Source organism: Falco biarmicus, chromosome 5 (genome assembly GCF_023638135.1).
Source record: "Falco biarmicus isolate bFalBia1 chromosome 5, bFalBia1.pri, whole genome shotgun sequence".
Classification (NCBI taxonomy): Eukaryota; Metazoa; Chordata; class Aves; order Falconiformes; family Falconidae; genus Falco; species Falco biarmicus.
In genome coordinates this window covers 1005476-1023629 of record NC_079292.1, presented here as the reverse complement: position 1 = coordinate 1023629, position 18154 = coordinate 1005476, and the positions used below count along the sequence as shown (strand labels likewise).

Here is an 18154-nt window from a genome sequence, read left to right as displayed (position 1 = left end):
TTTAGTGGTATTCTTGATTAAAGTTTGCATGCCTTTCCGAACTTTATTTAGCAAATTTGTAACCGGTGAACTTCAAGGCTGAACTGCATTAAGCCTGCCATAAGTACTGAGGGAGGTGGACAGTGTGGATACAAAGAGCAGACCTTCTAGGAAGAACTTGCAAAGTGCAAGATAGACACTTAATAGCATTTACCTGCAGTGGGTAGAAGTGATTCTGAAATGTTGACATCTATTGGAAAAGTTTTTCTTCCCTCACTATTGTCTTACCTTTGCTTTCCCCTCGGCAACTTCCTGCTAAACACCTGAAAGCAGATTCGCATTAATTCATTTAACCTGGCGTATCCATGAATCAGATTATCTCATAGCCTGGTGGTAAGCTTAATGAGTTGTCATCGTTTAACCCCATCTACATTTACAACAGGAGTTAAAAAAAACAAACCAAAATGAAGAACAGTATCACTGACATTTGTCGATTAACTGGTATCAACAAAATGGTAATGTTTACATATGTATTTCCATCGCTCAGTATGGATAATGGATCAATACTTGAATAACAAGCTCTAAAGAGAAGTACAAGGATATACCCAAGTAGCTTTTTAGCTTTTGCGTCACTTTCTGAATGCACATTTGTCATTCCACTGGCATAATGAAAAAGGGCACGCACAATACCAGCAGATATTAAAGTTTTCAAGGCAGAAGAGTCTAACAAAAAAAAAAAAAAAGTACTCTGCAAAACAAAATTTAAAATGAGCTACTGGAGTTGGGCACATTCCATATACATGTTAGGGATCTTCCAAAGAGATGCCATTTCTATGTGAGTTTCTTCATGTATTCAACAACCTAGACAGTAAAAGGAGTAGAGTAACGGCCGATCAGCAAAAAACCAACCAAGAAGACCCTCCAGCATGTTAAATATTTATTAAGCTCTCTTGCTACAGAAGAGACAGAAAGAGAGCACAAAATAGGAAACAAGAAGAAAGTGTGGAGAGCTGACACTGCAGCCCTTATGTGTGGAAGGTGCAGAATAACCCTCATATCAGCACTTACTTAACAGCAAATGCTGCTTCACTACCCAGTTTTAGCATTTCAAGTTTAAGAGAGTTGGACATGGAAGCTTCAAAACCAAAAAAAGATTAAGTAGCAGTAAGACTAATTTCTCTTCAGTCTTTCATTTCTCCATCAGCACTCGATTTTTCCCTTGATGAGTTTTCAATATGAAAACATGACATGTGGAGAATCACACACACAGAGTAGTTTTCTCTTTAAAAAGTCAATATAGTTTTAATCAATCTACACGAGCCCCTCTTCTCCCAACATCCTAACACTACTAGGTCAAAACGGTTATGGGACTTGAATGTAAGAAATATTTAAATACTGAAGTTAATTCTTCCAGAAGGAAACGTTTTTGTGCGGAAGTGACAGTGGCATCAGAAGTGTCAGCATTCGACTGGTGCAGTCTATCACTACTTCAAATACGAAAACACCAGGTATGCTGGACACTCATTCAGCATTTTGACCAGCACACCATGCAGCAGCAAAATGTTTGGTTTTGAAAGAGAGAAGAGTTCTGTCAGGCTGTTTTTCTGCAATATTCATCATGTAAATAAACATGTAATTTTAAGTATTTGGTTTAGAGAAACTGGATAATTCCACTTGTTCCAGACTCCACTTCCTAAAATATCTGATGTTTAAAATGAAGAGATTCACTTAATTCCACCCTAAAATCCTCAAACTCAGCCTTCCATAAGGGCCCACAGTCCATTTTCAGAGATGTACTATACATGTAGAAAGACCTGCTCCTTCATTTTAGAAGTTGATAGCTTTGCCAAAAGATGCTGCTAGGTTTGCTTCCCTGAAGGCTTCTGACACTGTCTGTAGAGAGTAAACACAAAAAGGTACAGGTTATTAATAGTTCCATGTAATGACAGCATGTCTGTGTAACCCTGGTGTTCAACAGTCCATTTCAAAAAACAAACTTACTGGATGGGCATGGCAAACCCTGGCTACATCTTCACATGATGCTCCATATTCCATAGCAAGGGCAGCTTCATTAACCATTTCACCAGCACCCTGTAATTTTAATGGTATTTTTAATTGGCACAAATCTTTATGCAGTTGTTCTTCTGCTAAAAAAGAAAAGTTGTATTGTAACTAGCACTTCAGCTGTGTTCTAATATAAGTCATAAATACTCGATCTGTTCTGTGACCGTGCTCAAGCCTAGCACAAATCTAAACATAATTCTTAATGAGAGTGTCTGTTCTCTCAGTAATGAGAATTGTGCAAAATTTTTCCACTACAAGATAGTGGTCAGATAATACATTCTCAAAGCTACAGCGTCTATTATCACTGCTGAGACCTCCCCAAAACTTTCCTCCTGGGAACTTAAATAGTTAACTAGATGAACAAAAGCATGTTACTACATCTGCACCCTCATTTTTGTTTGTTGTATTTTTGTGTATTTACTCAGGGAACACTTCTCTGAGGAGTTAAAACTAGTGAAATCTCCCGTTAACATTTTTAGCATTCAGATCCACAATCACGTAAGATTTCCCCCCTTTTTCCCAATGAAGAAAATTAGTCTGCCTCACACTGATAAACCTAAGTTGTGCTTCCTTTAAGGCACGCTGATTTTTAAATGACTTGCGTTGTAAAAGAAAATAACTAGCAGAGTGTCTTATGTACTCTTATCGGCAATTACGATAATTGGATTCAGAAACAGTATATCCATCCATAGGAATACAATTTCCTTTCCAGGAAAACAGAGCAGTTCTAGTGTTTCTGTTAAAGAAAGCTATGCACAAAGATGTATGGAAATGTTTCTGCATGCATCTTTAGGGGAAAAAAAAAATATTTAAAGCTAAGAAAAAGAGATTAGGGTCTAACTTTGGAATGTGTGGGACAACAAAGAGTTATACTTTCCCAAATAGAATTTTCTGATTTCTCATTTTTAAAAAGGATTTTTAATCTAAATTACTGACCCCAGATTTGGTGACTGCAGCATAAGGTTACCAGCTTTGCTGAAGTCTGAAGTTCAGGGGGAGGGGGGAACCACCAATGAAAAAGCAACAGTCTGTTCAGCTCCCTCAACTTCCAGAACTTGAGTCAACAGTTTCTGCTGTTCTCTTGAGTATTCCACAGTAGTAAAAAAAAAAATAAATAAAATTATCCAACCAAAACACTACTGGTCAGAGAAACCAATTAACCATAGCAATTCTAGGGGAAAAAAAATAATGCTGGGTCAACACTGAAGTAACAGAGAAGTGGGGAGGACTACAGGGCTGCAGAAAAGAACAGTAAATAAAAATAACTATGGTAGACTCAAATATTCCTTCTTTTTACAAGCACCAGTTTTAACTTGACAACTACTTTGCAACTGTGCAACACGAAATAAAAAAGACCAAGACAGCAGCACAATTTACAATACTTACTGCGCCTAAAATGTGAGCACCCAACATCCTGTCTGTCGATTTTTGACTAAGTATCTTCACCATACCATCTGTGTCAGCATTTGTCTTCGCTCTGCTGTTCGCAGCAAATGGGAATTTCCCAACTTTGTATTCTACACCCTACAAAACCGATACAGGTTGTTGAGTTAATGACCAACAAGAACAATGCAACCATACAGACAAGTACGAGAACAGAAGCAATACGAAAATAAGAGGCACATAAGACACACAAAGCAATGCATGTATCAACCACCAAAAGAGCTATAAGGGGTTATTAAAAAGATTAATTAGTAAATGAACAGTATTAACTTCACAGAATAGAAGTCATTAAAGAGAACTGTGATCCTTGGGAGAGTGAAGTGCAGGAGAAATCATTCAATCATACACCCTAAGCAATAAATTCAGATGCAGAAATTCTCCTGGAAAAAGTAGCTAGGTAAACTACTAGACAATGAAACCACAGCCAGGGTGGGAAAACAAGGCAGTTTTGTCCAAGAAGAAAACAAACAGTACCTCTTCTTTCAGCTGTTCTTCTGATTTGCCAACCCAGGCCACTTCAGGGTGAGTGTATATCACAGAGGGTACGCAGTTATAGTCAATGTGAACTGCTCCCCCAGCCATCCCTTCTACGCAAAGAATGCCTTCATCCTCGGCTTTGTGGGCCAGCATAGGTCCAGCAACTACATCACCAATAGCATAGATGCTATCAGACCAATGAAACAGAATGAGACACTGTTTAAAAACATCCTAGCACACCTAGGCTACCTTATATAATAGTCAGTTTGAAACATATTACTGAAAACTAATCAAAACAGATTAAAATACCAAATTTCAAAAGAAATATGAAGTCTAAAAGAGCAGTTTCCACAGAATGACCACACTTCAAGAAGTACTAGTGACTTTTAAATTACAACACTTAAAAGGTTGACTAAAAATCTTTAGTTCCCGAAATAAACAGAAATCTCGAGTTTTCCTTTCAGAAAAGGAAGTTATATTCTGCAATTAAAAGCAGAAAAAGTGCTTTAGTTGGCTAAACTCTTAAAAATAAGACTTCACTTTAAAAAAAGGTAAAAAATATTTAGTCTTACTTACTTTGGAATTTTGGTTTGGAATCTGTTATTGACTGGAATTCTCCCCCTCTTATCAAGTTCAATTCCAATGTCCTCAAGACCTAGATTTTTTGTAAAAGGACGTCTACCGATGCAAACCAGGAGCACATCACAAGTTATTACTTCTGCCTTGCCACCAGCTGCAGCTTCAACACTACAAAAAAATGAGTAGCAAAAATGCTCAGCTGTAAACTTTCCGCATTGTATTTCTCTGATTAGTAACTGGTATGATCCAGACGGTGACCTACTGGCTGGATCTGTCATCCAAAACACTTGCATTCAGCCTGCCCCACACTTCTTCCTTGCAAGAGTTGAGGAGTGGAGAAGGGAGGAAAGGACGGTAACTTTTTACTACTAGATGGAGAAACTCAGGGTATATACCCACTAGCAAGTAGCATGACCTGATAGGATAAAATCTGTACAGCAAACTAATTGATGCTGAGTACTCAACATCCAAACTATATATATTCTGGAGTGGGGCAGGGCCATGCATTCTGAGCAAGCTTTCTTCTGGCCAAACACCTGTTAGGAGCTGCCCTGCATCAGGTGCATCCCTCAACTGTGTCTGTGTTTAATTGCACACCCAGAACAAGTTCATGGGCTCTGAGAGCACGAGGACCAAAGCATGGTAAGCAAGGGTAAGTAGGAAGTGTGTTTCAACAAAAATAAAACTCTAAATGTAGAAACAGACCAAATACAAATCACCATATTAAGATTTCAGTGAAAACACATTTAAACTTGCTTTTGTTAAGTAACATTAAGCATTTTCTTAAAACTCAAACTACAGTTTCTGCACAGAGAATACGTTAACAAGAAAAAGAACAGAAGTAGTGTATATGTATGGGTTTTCACAAAGCAAACTTGTTTTATATGTTTCCACATTAGCTGTTCATCTGGAAGTCTTCAAAGGCCTTGAGCACGGCCATTAAAAGACACTCTGGGGTAGCTTCATTTACCTCTACGCAAAAGCAGTAAAATCTCTGCCATGCTTATTTTGAGACAAGAGGAGGTATGGACAAAATGACCCCCAGGAAGCAGCCAAGAATTAATGGCTTAAAAATGACTGTATGAACAATCATGATATTTGTGTTAATTATACCAGAAGCAAAGATTTTCCATGAAAAGAATTAAGAGTTCTGGTTTTATTACTGATCTCACTGTAACACCAGTTTTATACTAGCATGCTTTCAACTCAAGTCAATGGAACCCTCCTGTATAAGCAAAGCCAAATTTATGAGCTCTGTAAGTTACTAACATTACATTTCACTAAAGAATTAAGTTTCATCCTAAATCCATCTTCTCCTGTTTAAAACATAGTAACAGATTGTATTTTTTAATAGGTTTGATGGGATTAGGAGGAAGAATATATATTCCTTTAGCTTTATGTTGAACACTTACGCTACATCAATTGTTCCATCTGGTTTCTTGGTAGCACCAGTAACTTTGGTGTTCAGTTTAAACTTAAGTCCCTGTTTCTGAAGAATACGCTGGAAGTTTTTAGAGATCTCCATGTCAATTCCCATTCCACCAACATGCCCCATGAACTCAACAGCTGTCACATCTGCACCAAGGCGCTGCCAAACCGAACCCTGCAGTCACAACAAAATACATAAATATAGTTTTTGAAAAGCAAACTTCAGATTTCTTTAGTATTTACCAGAGACTGTAAACTTTGCAAAAGCAGGACAACACAACAGCGAACTGGTCAGTTTTTACAAATGCTACAGTGCAGAACATGACAAGTCCAACTTTCCCTAGCCTTTGCCCAAAAATAGATTGATCACTGCTTGCTTACATACCCAAAACTTCAATGATTGAATTCATGGAATTAAGCTTTTAAATACATACCTAATTTATACTCAATTATTTTGTTTTGTAAGTATAGAAAAGTTCAAAATCAAAGAACCCAAATGTAGCACAGAAAACCCAAAGTAAATTGCTTGTGGTGTTCTAATACCACTACAAGTTAAATCAAAACAAAACTACAGTAAGGAAACCTTATGCAATAAAATGGAACCACTGCTGCCTCTGTATGTATTTGTAACCACAACCACTATCATCAGTTTCACCAACAAAACCCATACAGATCCTATTTACTTGCAGTTACCCACATTACCTAATCTATCATAATACTATCACAGTATTTGACTTTACATACTCTTTCCCTGCTTAATGGTGAGCAGGCTAAGCAACTGCTATGCAGATGTGCAAATTTTCACACAGTTGCAAAACCAGCAAATACACATTTTTTTAACCACGTAGGTATGAGGCAAAAGGACTCAGACTCAGATGAACTACAAAGTCTCCACTCCTTTGGTTGTTAGACAGAATGTGTACAATCATACCACAAAAATTTCTTGGGATTAACTGCTACATACAAGATTGTGTCCTGGTTTAAAATCAACTTCCCTTAACAAAAGTTCTCTCACCTACACATAGAGCAGGTACAAACCTCAGAGAAAGTTAATCCCCACACGCCGCCCCCCCAAAAAAAACCACCCCAAACCAAACCAAACCAAAAACATACTGTATGTGAGACCCTGTATGTTTCCCTCTCATTTCTCTGCTTAGGTAACCAGCTGCAGGAGTATTGATCCTACAAACGCTTACCTCAGCTTTTTGGGTAGGGAAGGGAGCTACCAGGCTGTCTGCATAGTTATATTACAACTTGCTCAAAACATCTGTTAAATCACAGCAACATCGTCAAATGTAACACTCATTTCCTCTATAAATGGAAGACCAAGTGGCTTAAATATCCTCTCACCAGTTCTACACCAATGACTCCTGCACCAATGACAACCATCTTTTCAGGAACTTTTTTCAGCGACAGCGCACCAGTGGATGACACAATATTATCTTCATCAATCTAATGACAAAGAAATCCACAAAGGGAGACTTACAATCTCTTTTATACACTATATATAAACACACAGAAGGTGAAATGCAATATTATATCCACATGTTTTAACGTCTTAATAACACATTGAGAAAAAGTACCATTAAGACTTCAAATACGTACAGTAATTCCTGGGAAGGGAGCAACTTCTGAGCCTGTGGCTATGAGTATGTTCTTTGTATTGATAACTTGCGTGCTGCCATCTTCTTTGGTTGCAGTGACTTGGTTTTTCCCTGTTATTTTTCCAAACCCAGATACATGTACAACCTTTAGTAATCAGAACACAATGAATTCAGATTAAAATTACTTTATATAAATTATGCTGCATTTAATCTCACTAAGCTTTACAGAAGCTGCTAACATGTATATTTTCATCACCATCTGGTACAAATCACAGAATAATTGTATACCATTCTTTTAAGTAGATTAAGAATGAAGGAACTGTTCATTTAAAAATCGCCTAGAAGAGACACATTCAAATTCTGCCCTTGCTGAGTCAGTCACTTGAATTAATTTATGTGGCAAGAACACAAACAGGGAAAAAGCAAGAAATTCAATTCAGAAAAAATCATGGATATACCTCAGTACAATCCAAACTAACCTTGTTTTGTTTAAATAAATGAGCAATTCCACCTGTTAAGGCCTTCACTGCACCACTCTTCTGTTCCATCATCTTCTCTAGATTCAAACGGATTCCTGTAACTAAGGTTAAAAAAGAAATTCTGTCAAGCACTGCAGTGCTTTTATTTAAAACCTAAACACAACTAACAGCTCTGACACAGTAAGATGTGTTGAATGGCCCTACTAAATACTAAAGGTTACATTCAACAACTGCTATATTAAAGAGCAGCATTACACTTTTCAGATATAACTTGTCTATCCCTAATTCAGGATTTAAGGAGCAGACACACGGCCCTAACACTCCAACTGACAGATAAAGAATATTAATTAAGATTTGAATTACTAAGTTTACTTGTTGGTGGGAACCATTTATGTTAACAGTCACTGACCAGCTGCTCTTCACACTCACTTTCGATTCCTCTGTTAGCAAAGTCTTTCCCGTGGGCCAAGTGATATAGATGCGAGTTGTTCAGCAAAGCCTAAAATACACACAGAAAAGTGACTTGTGACATACGTTCATGATTATTCTGAGGGGAAAAAACCCACCTGATGTTATTTGCAAAACATTCTCAATATCAAAAAAGTCTAACATCTACATATTTTAAAAGGTATATTTCAAACACAGAATTTTTACACAGTAGCTCTTACTGAAGTGTTTTATAAAGTTAAATATTTAACAGAAAAATAGAAAACATTAAATCCACACCTATCCTTTTTGCTCATGTCACCACAGAAATTGGAAATGACTCCATGGGGATTTTAAAAAAGAATAGGAACAGACTTTAAGTAGAGAAATAAAGATAGAATCACAGAGTATCTCAAGCTGGAAGGAACCTGTAAGGATCATCAAGCCCAGCTCTCTGCATCTCTGCAAGACTAAATTTTACCTTGCAGATAAAGACTAGTACATCTTACTACATAGATTCTGACTGACTCACAGGAGAATTTCCTTGTTACCTCAGACAAGAGATTACTTGTTAACAGAAAAACTGGATGAGGAAAATCTATACTGAAATCCCTGTTAAGATTTTAGCCTGTGTAGACATAATGTGAGTTAAAATTTTGTAGTTGAGTTGTGCGGCTGCATAGCTAGTTGAATTGAAACTAGATGGCTTAGAGCTACCTCAGGTCACTGACATTCAGAATTCAAAGATAAAATTACAGTAGTTTTCATAAGGATGTCTATGAATCAGCAGCTTGAAATGCAAAACCTCTAAACCTGTATTTTGATTAGAAATAGCAATATAATTAGGGAGGGACCTTAGTAAGAAAAATTATGTCTTTTACTATAGCTATCCCAGACATGAAATTATCAGTATCTTTACAAGAAAGACAACAGTGGAGGTCTGTGCAGACTGAAGCCTAAAGCAGCCATAATAAATGATTCAAAGTACATTTTGAAATACTTGCCTTATATACACATTTGAGTAAAACTAATACTATCAGAATAAGATAATTCCATTTTTATAAGTCTTATCAACTCACTCTCTTTAAAATTAATTTGCTCATTTCACATAACTGTCACAATCCCAAATCTGTAACAACCAACATTAATTACACAGCCACCACTTCAGACTTCAGCAATTAAAAGGAAAAAAATTCCATGCCCAATGTATTATTTTGAGTGGCTTTTTGGAAAGGAATATTTGAATAATTTGTTATTCTTCAGTGTATGCAGCCTACGTATCCGCTTCTTCAGAAGTTTATTGCCATTCAGAAGATTATAGATAGCGTCCAAGTTTAGCCATGGGTTCAGAAGCATTTTCATAAGAACTTCACAGGATAAAAAAAAAAAAAAAAAAGACAAAAGATAGTAAATAGATGCCAGCAGAGTTCCCAACTTTCACAGAAACACCGTGTTGGCTGACACCTCATTTTTGAGTCTTGCCTCTATATATATTAAGATATTCTGAACTTCATTAGAACTATTACTAAAATGTTTAGGAAAATTAATATATCATTTGAAAACCTTTGTATTTAGACTGTATTTTTTCATACCATGCTACAGGAACCTCTCTCAGCAAACAGATTAGAAACAGCAATACAGTTAAGAGGGATCTTGGTAAGAATCTTCTGTCTGTTACTATAGCCATTACAAACCTGGCACTACCAGTGTCTTCCTTCACCTGCTGGGTGCTACACGAGGCAGATCTCTCTCATCTAGCAATAGCACTGTTCTTACAAGGTCCTCATTCTGAAATGACTTAAAACTGGATTGACAACATCAAATACTAGGTTCTGAATTTCTTCTTAGTTCTCCCTTCTTTCAGAGTACATGCCTTGTACTCTCCCCACCTGCACTACTCCACACAAGCACCTCCAAGTCATCCTATGCAGCTGGTGAGAATACTAATTTAGCTTAGACAAATATTTAAAGAGCTACTCAGCTAGGCTCTTTCTACAGTCAATGGAGACACACAGCTCTCTTTAGAGCATGCTGCATCCAACCAAAACCAGAGTTTGTGATTTTTCAGGGGTGCCTTTCTCCCTCTAATTTAGATTTACTTTCCCTACCGCTAGTGACACAGTTCAGCATTCCTTTGACGTAGGGACATCATCCTGTCCAAAACTACATGCTTATTTTGAACAAACGTATATGAGGCGATCAACAGCACAAGAGGTACAGCCACCTAAAATAGTCAAGGTAGACTGTAAGAGATATGGCCACCTGAAACAGTAGTCATTACTGGTTACAACACAAATTCAACAACTCAAAGTGGTAAGATACATCTGTATGTTCCTCTGGTTTTCATCCTCTGCCTCTCATCTAGGAAAGCCCACAAAACAGTTTGCAAATGAAACCTTTCTACTGTGCAAATAAAATTCTAACTCTGTGTTACTTCTATCTATTTGTATCTTCAGCTCATTTGGATTACAATTTCAATTTTTGAAGTATGTCAATCTTGAGAAACTCCTTCTTAATGTTCTTCCAAGTGAGGCATATAACATCTGCTGTTTTTAATGGAGTTATGACAAACTGTATACACTTACCTTGGATGGAATACATCCAACATTCAAACAGGTTCCACCTAATGTTTCATTTTTTTCTACACAGACAGTCTGAGGAAAAAGAAGGGGGGGGGTGGGTGGAGAATTTTTTAGCAATACTATGCATTAATGTGTCTCCATTTCATTCCTACATTTATTCTGTGGCTCACATTTGCCCTCAAACACAAAATGGCCCTCTGCCACAAAATCCTCTACCAGAAGAGCACCACGTTCCCCACTGCACCGTTTATACTTTCATAAAAGTTTAAGTCCTGTTGTTCTACTTCAAAAATCCACCAAGCTGCCTCAATTAAATACAACACTCAGTTCTGTGAAAGAAGTTTCCCTTACAATTAAAAAAACAACCCCCTGCAAAAAGCAAAAAATGTAAATCATGCAAGATTGCTAAAACCAAGTAATCACAAGTGAACAACAGATAAATGAACCACCACAGGTTACAACTGTACAAAGTACTTTTTTCTTTAAATAAAATCAAACAGAACACCCAAACCACAAACATTCCCTCTCTAAACAGGTTATCCTGTGAGACACATGGCTATAAAGTTGTGCCAATACCTATAAAGAAAGAAAAAATAAAAATCAAGTAAAGCAAACTCAAGCAAAGATAAGGTCAATACCAACACATATTGAAAATATTTCATCTCATTAAGTTGCCAACAAAGTGTGCAAAGGAAAAAAGCAACGGACAAAACTTCAAGTAAAATTAGATCACTTTAGGAGGAAGAAAGTATCGTAAACTTTTTTTAATAGAAGCAAAATAATTGGTATTTCCTTCTTTGCAAGGTACACACATGTTCAAAATAATAGTTCCTTGGTTTATACTCCAAGAGCTCCAATCTGCTGACAAGTGACTACCCAGGTGAAAACCTCTCATCGTTTCTTTAAATTGTTGCTTTTATGCTAAAGTAGAGGTGCTGGTAACATGAAGAGCAGAACTCACCATATCAAATGACAGAAACACACTGAGACACGCTGATCCCCTATCTATCCTTTCCCCTGTTTTAAGCACATGAATGCATGAAAAATGATCCAAGGGCTTTAAAAGCTGCGCTATGGATCAATCAGCACCAGACTGCTCCTACCTTTACCTGATAAGGAGGTTCTGCCTCGTCCACTTTACATCAACTTCACCAACAAGGCCAAGCAAAGCTTTTGAAAAGCCAATGCCCAGAGAACATTGTTGGCAATAACATGGGATGCTGTGATGGTGATACAAGGACTTAACACTTGTGCTAGCAGATGCAGCACTAAAATTGAAGGTTAATGTTCAGTAATCCAGCAGAGCCCACTCGGGTTCTTCCATCGATGGTATAACTATAGAATCCAACTTTTTGCCAGTCTTACAAAAACATCTCCTTACATTCCTTAAGGGCAGAATAAACGTGCTTCATGTTTATCCAGTGCTACAGGTGACGGATGCAAGCACGTCCATGTATTCTGCCCACTCCTGATTAGCTGTGAAGCAGTATAACAAAATTATTTCTTACTATGATTTAAAACAGAAATTCCCAGGCCCAGAGCACTTTTTAACCTCCTTGTATATGGTATCCTATTGTCAACCACAGGTAGGAAGGACCTGGGGAAAACATTGTTTCAAGAAAAGCAGGGATACAGCCACAAAAAATAGCTTTAGAATAAACAAACATGAACGTATGAGGCAGAAGGCCTCAGTCTCAAATAAAACCTGTAGCACTGAGCACATTTTCTCTCAGGTATAAAGCTCAGTAACAACGTACATCTAAAAGCAAGAGTATTTATTAAGACAAAAAAATAATTCACAAGCATGGATAAAGACAACTCAAATTATCTGTACTAGGCCACAAGTAGACTTAAAACTTCTTAATCTGATCTCAAGGATTTGTGTTTTGGTACAGTTACACATTAGAAGGCTGAAAGATACCCAAAGAGACATCCCCAGTTGGGGGAGTAATGACTAATGATGGACAACACTCAGAACTACAGAAAAGTTTAGGCTGAAAGGACCTCCTCTGGAGGCCATCTCGTCAACCTCCCGCTCCAAACACTGTCAACATCAAAGATGTATCAGGTGGCTCAGGGCTTTGTACAGTCAAGTTCTGGAAATACCCAAGGGTGAAGATTACACACTATCTGAGCACCCATTTCAGCACTTCATTGGAACTCCATTCATCAACAGGAGCTCCTGTCCTTACCAGGTGGTCTAATCGACTCACTTTTGCCATGAAGTCCAGCTGTCATAATTCAGAAGCATTGGAACATACCAGCCAGCAGGACCATGCTCAAGACTGCTAGCACCTCCTTCTCAGATTTTGAAAAAATTAACAAATGAATAATGCAGTACCAATAAAGTAAGTTGGTCTCATATTAAGAAGTGAAGGTAAAAAAATATCCTGAAGTCACAATCCATATTTTCGTAAGTTCAGAGAAAATCTGAAATGCATTATGCACCTGTAACTCTCCCAATACTGTTAAGCAACACATCATTAGTACACACCAAATAAAAGTAATGTCTTTCAAGCAGCATTCAAAGACAATGGACCAATGGACAGAACAACATAAACAAATGTAAATTAGATACTATAGTATTTCTACAGACATATTTTCACCTCTATAATTCTCACATAACAATGGAATTCCTCTACCCACATTCAAAAAGCACATCAGTTGAATATTGGGTTTTTCCTCTTTTTAAGTTCCCTCAGTCTGTTCTTCAGGACAATTTTTCAGTGGCCTTTTTGTCACTGTAACTTTCCCTGCCCTCCCCCCTGCTTCCCTTTGCTGGGAGAAAAAGTCCTTCCTAGCATTCTTTTCCTACCTTCGCTTCCACAAGAGTGTAAGCCCACCTCAATCATTACTTCCAATCTAAAGCAAGCTGTCCTGAGCAGCTTTGCCAGTAGTACAGCTATAGACAGTAAGGCCTTCACATATCCATTCCAACTTCTGTATAATCTGGGTAAGCAAGGTAAAGAAAGATTACCAACGTGTCAACAGCATCTGGTGGCCCAAGATGTGACAGAATTTCAGTTTTTCAGTATCACACTAACACCCTTCAAGTTCATCTGGATGAATATTCTGCTGAATGAGATCTCATTTTACCTTAAATCCAAGCTGAGCTGCTTTGATAGCAGCAACATACCCTCCAGGACCAGAGCCAATAACTGTGACATCGGCATCAACTGAAACAGAGAACATTTGAGTTATTGTTTCAGCAATTAAAATTTTTGTGCAGGAATACCAGTTTATGATTTCTGAAATAATTCAGGTTTGATTTTTTTTTTTTAAAGAAAAGCAGAATAGCTAATAAAAATGATGCAACTTAATATAAGTTTAGATAAGTAAATTACACTTTACATCTAAAAGTAACTTTCTGGACAAAGGGAAAGGTTGTACAGAGGTATTCACTCTGCAACAAAAACAGCCAGTCTTAAATTTTACAGGGAAAATAATGCAAAATGAAATGAAGAAACTGAATTCTGTCTGTCCCATCCCTCTTACTATAAATCCTTTAAGAACTTAACCCAACATGTTTGGATAGTTTATTATAACATTTTTCCGATACAGTTTCTATTGATGTCCAGTGCAGAAGAGAAATGCTTACAGTTTACAAAGAAGAAAATATGGCTGAAATAGATATCTATGCAACCTCTATTGATTATGAATGCAGCAGGAACCTATGAACTTTGTACCCAATTCATATCTCATAACCACAGCCTCCTTTGGAATATTAATTACCATCACTGTTCTTATGTTATATAAAGTTCAACTTCTATTTATAGCTTTAGTTTGCTGTCAATTAAGGCAAGTAAGACACTATTTTTCATTTAAATCTCCATGCTGACATGGATTCCACTGTCACCAGGAAGACCGATTTCTAAGTTTGAAGCACTGCTTTGGTTCTTGTGGGTTTTAGGCGTGTGTGGGTGTGTGCACATGTTGGGGTTTTTTTGTCCAAAGAAACTCTTCACAATTAATTACCTTGATCAGCATACGACCTTTGTGACACCGCACAAACTCCCTGAAGGCCATGATGAATTCTATCAAAACAGCTTCTCTAAAGAGAGTGGGGAAAAAACACTTGGTTTTAAAAGTCAAAGTCTACCCTTGAAGAAAAATAAGCATTCGGCAACACACACAGACGGACACAGGGGCAGTCACCAGCTAACCACAGCAGGAACAACATGACGAGCAGGCACAGAGGGCCTGGAGCAGGAGGTGGAAGTGGCTCTGCCGTCTCCAAGGATCACGACAGTTCTCAGATCAGCCTCGCCTAAGGCTGCGCCTCACTACGAAAACTTCCAGCCCTTCATACGGGGCTCTCAAACTACTTAATGACATAAATCAACACCTACAGGAGCCTGTGAAGTCCTGTTGTTCCACAACCACCCCTCCAGGCACCTCCTGTGAGCTGTTTCTGGAGGCTGCGATGTTGTAACTGTGACGGGAGAGCACAGCACGGCTGCTACCAGGGTCTCGGGGGCCGCTCACCCCGTACCCGGAGCAGAGGACGCTCCCGAACGTACTTCCGAGGCCGCAGCGCCGCGCACCAGGCGGGGAGCGCCCGCAGCCGGCGGCTGCCACCGCCACGAAGGCTCCCGGCCGAAGGCTCCCGCCCCCGCCGGCCGCAGCCTCCCGCGGGCCCGGCCCCGCAGCCCCGCTCTCGGGAAGGCCAGCGCCCGGGGCGAGACCCCGCGCCCGCCCCTCCCGGGGCCAGGCGACACGGCGGGCACCTCGCCCCCTCAGCCGAGCAGAGGCCGCGCCATGCGAGGAGCGACGCCCCGTCCCGCCGCAGGAGGGAAAGCGGAGAAGCGGCCAAGCGCGGCCCAGCCGCCGCGCCCGCCCCAGGGCGCCTGCTCCGGCTCCGGCTCCGGCCCCGCCCGCCCTCACGCCGCTCCGGCGAGGGGCGGGGGGCGCGAAGAGAGCCCAGGCCCCAGGCCCCGGCTCCCGAGCGCGGCGCGGCTCCCCCCGCCCGCCGGCCGGCCCCGCGGCAGCGCCGTGCCCCGCCGGCGCCGTACCCGAGCGAGCGCGCAGGAAACGCGCCCCCAGCGCTGCATGTCCGCCACCGCCGGCCCGCGCCCCTCAGCCGCCGCTCCAAGGACTCCGCGGACTGGCGCAGGCGCGGTGGGCGGGGGAGCGGCGGGCGGAGCGGCGCGGGGAGCGGCGGGCGGAGCGGCGGGCGGAGCGGCGGGGGCGGGCAGGGGGCGGGCAGGGGGCGGGCAGGGGGCGGGCAGGGGGCGGGCAGGGGGCGGGCAGGGGGCGGGCAGGGGGCGGGCAGGGGGCGGGCAGGGGGCGGGGCTATGCAGACGAGCCTCTTAATGCGGCAGGGCGCTGCGGCGGGCAGCCAGGTCAAGCGGAGCGGCTCGCGGACTCGCGCCTGAGGAATCAAAATAAAATTTGGGAACAAACGGAGGAAGTACAAGCATTTCGTATTACACAAAGAAGCCCCGTTCGTCTAAATGGCAGTGGAACGCACATAAATTCAAATTTTAAATATCCGAAAATATAAAATATTTCAGTTTGGAAAGGATGTCAGGTGTCTCGGTATAGTTGCTTTCAACTTATTTAATGAGGGGGAAAAACAGCACCAGAATTTTGAGACATATTTATAATTGACGCTGTTTAGTTTAATGCTATTTATATTCTTCCAGATTATTTGTTATCTAGGAAAAAAAGGGGTGCACGCCTCCTGGCCTGCTGTTGTTTGCACTTCAGCCCATCAGATATTTGAAAACCTAAATCCTTCGTTGCCTGGGGGGGGGAACAGCAGTGGCCGAGGCCGCGTTTCTTCTATACTGGGTTAGAACATGTGCAATGTTCTGTTCAATTGATGCTATAAATATCTCAGTGTAGCTTTAGGTAAGTAATGTGCGATGTAGTTCATAATATTGATCACCCGTCTTGCCTGAAAGTGAAAGTATTTGCTGTGAAAAAGGTTTCTCGCGTTTTCTAGACTTAATAATTTCTTGCTTGAAACCAAGATCTCCATCGGGTGGCAGTGTTCGGTTATTTTTCATACAGGGAGGCACATCACTGAGCCCAAATTTTGGAAATCCCCTAGAAGGGAGGCATAATGCTCATAAATGACAGTCTTTCTGATTAGAGCAGACATAATGATCTAGAAGAACCACCTGGAAGAAGAGCAATTCACCCATTAATAAACTACAGTCAGATCTGTTGAAAGTGTGTTAGTTAATGAAGGTGCCAGCACCTGGGTTCAAAATGAAAGGCTGTACTCAGTGGGCAGAAATCCTCTTCTGCTTTTCCACGTAAGGGTTTCTCTGATTGCACTCCAACAACACTGGAGACTGGATGTGCCTGATATTTTTACACTTAAATCTCTAACTTAGGCTGGCTTATGAGAAAGCATCCCAGAGTCCCCAGTACTTGCAGAGAAAATACCAAGGCCCCACTATTTCCTCCCATCCTCACTAATGAGCGGACCAAAGAGAATAAAAGGCAAACATCCTGCATCTGCAGCTAACTGAAAATACTCAGCCAACATGTTTTCAGTTCTCCACGGCCTGTCCCCTGGCCTCCCAGCCCTGGTGCACAGCAGGGTATCGGAGCCCTCCCTTCTCTACAGGCACTGTATGAGTATTTGTAGGGAAATTAAATTTTTGTCAGACATAGATCTGAATGCCATGAGCACATTGCTACGGCTATCAGTGAACAAGACCATCTTCTGCAAGAAGAAATTACTTGAGGGTCTGAAAGATGTGCTTTGGGCATGTCATGTCTGGCTAAGAGAGCAATGTCTGGGTAGCAAGTGCAAGAACAGGACAGGGCAGAGAAAATGCCAGCTCCTCCCTGTGCCCCTCCAAGAGGGAAGCCGAGGCCCCAGCAGAGCTGCTGGAAAGCCCGAGGGAGAAGTCTCTGCAGAGATGCAACACCTCTGTGCACTTCCTCTGTCCCAGCCCAATGGCTCAGCCATGGGTTCGTGCTGCACCGTGAGGTTTTTGCAAATTAAAGATCCTGATGATTACTGTGGCCATGGAAGGGAAGGCGGCTTGTGTGGTGATTGCTTCAGGATCCAGGAGTAGTGAGAGGGTGTAGGGGACCTGGGGAATGCAGAAAGCATCAAGGTGTGTCTTGGTGG

General features: G+C 40.7%; 1 protein-coding gene across 1 annotated transcript; it reads right to left on the bottom strand.

The window, feature by feature from the left end:
* Positions 1–901: 901 nt before the first annotated feature.
* Positions 902–16193, bottom strand: DLD (dihydrolipoamide dehydrogenase). Its single transcript, XM_056339774.1, has 14 exons — positions 16074–16193; positions 15037–15112; positions 14158–14237; positions 11065–11133; positions 8483–8552; positions 8054–8154; positions 7576–7719; positions 7321–7422; positions 5955–6145; positions 4540–4710; positions 3961–4150; positions 3430–3567; positions 1981–2070; positions 902–1872 (listed from the first exon to the last, which is right to left on the bottom strand). Exons 1-14 carry the CDS (start codon positions 16110–16112, stop codon positions 1807–1809), a joined length of 1527 nt encoding a protein of 508 aa, XP_056195749.1. The 5' UTR covers positions 16113–16193; the 3' UTR covers positions 902–1806.
* Between the last annotated feature and the right edge of the window lie 1961 nt (positions 16194–18154).

Bases quoted from the DNA above. Each gene is read 5' to 3' on its own strand.
- DLD (XM_056339774.1), bottom strand. From the start codon at position 16,112: ATGCAGCGCTGGGGGCGCGTTTCCTGCGCGCTCGCTCGG. The intron at 14,238-15,036 runs GTAATTAATTGT...TCTCTGTTTCAG, and splicing joins AAGGTCGTATGCTGATCAAG to TTGATGCCGATGTCACAGTT. The intron at 1,873-1,980 runs GTAAGTTTGTTT...TACTCTCTACAG, and splicing joins GGGTTTGCCATGCCCATCCA to ACAGTGTCAGAAGCCTTCAG.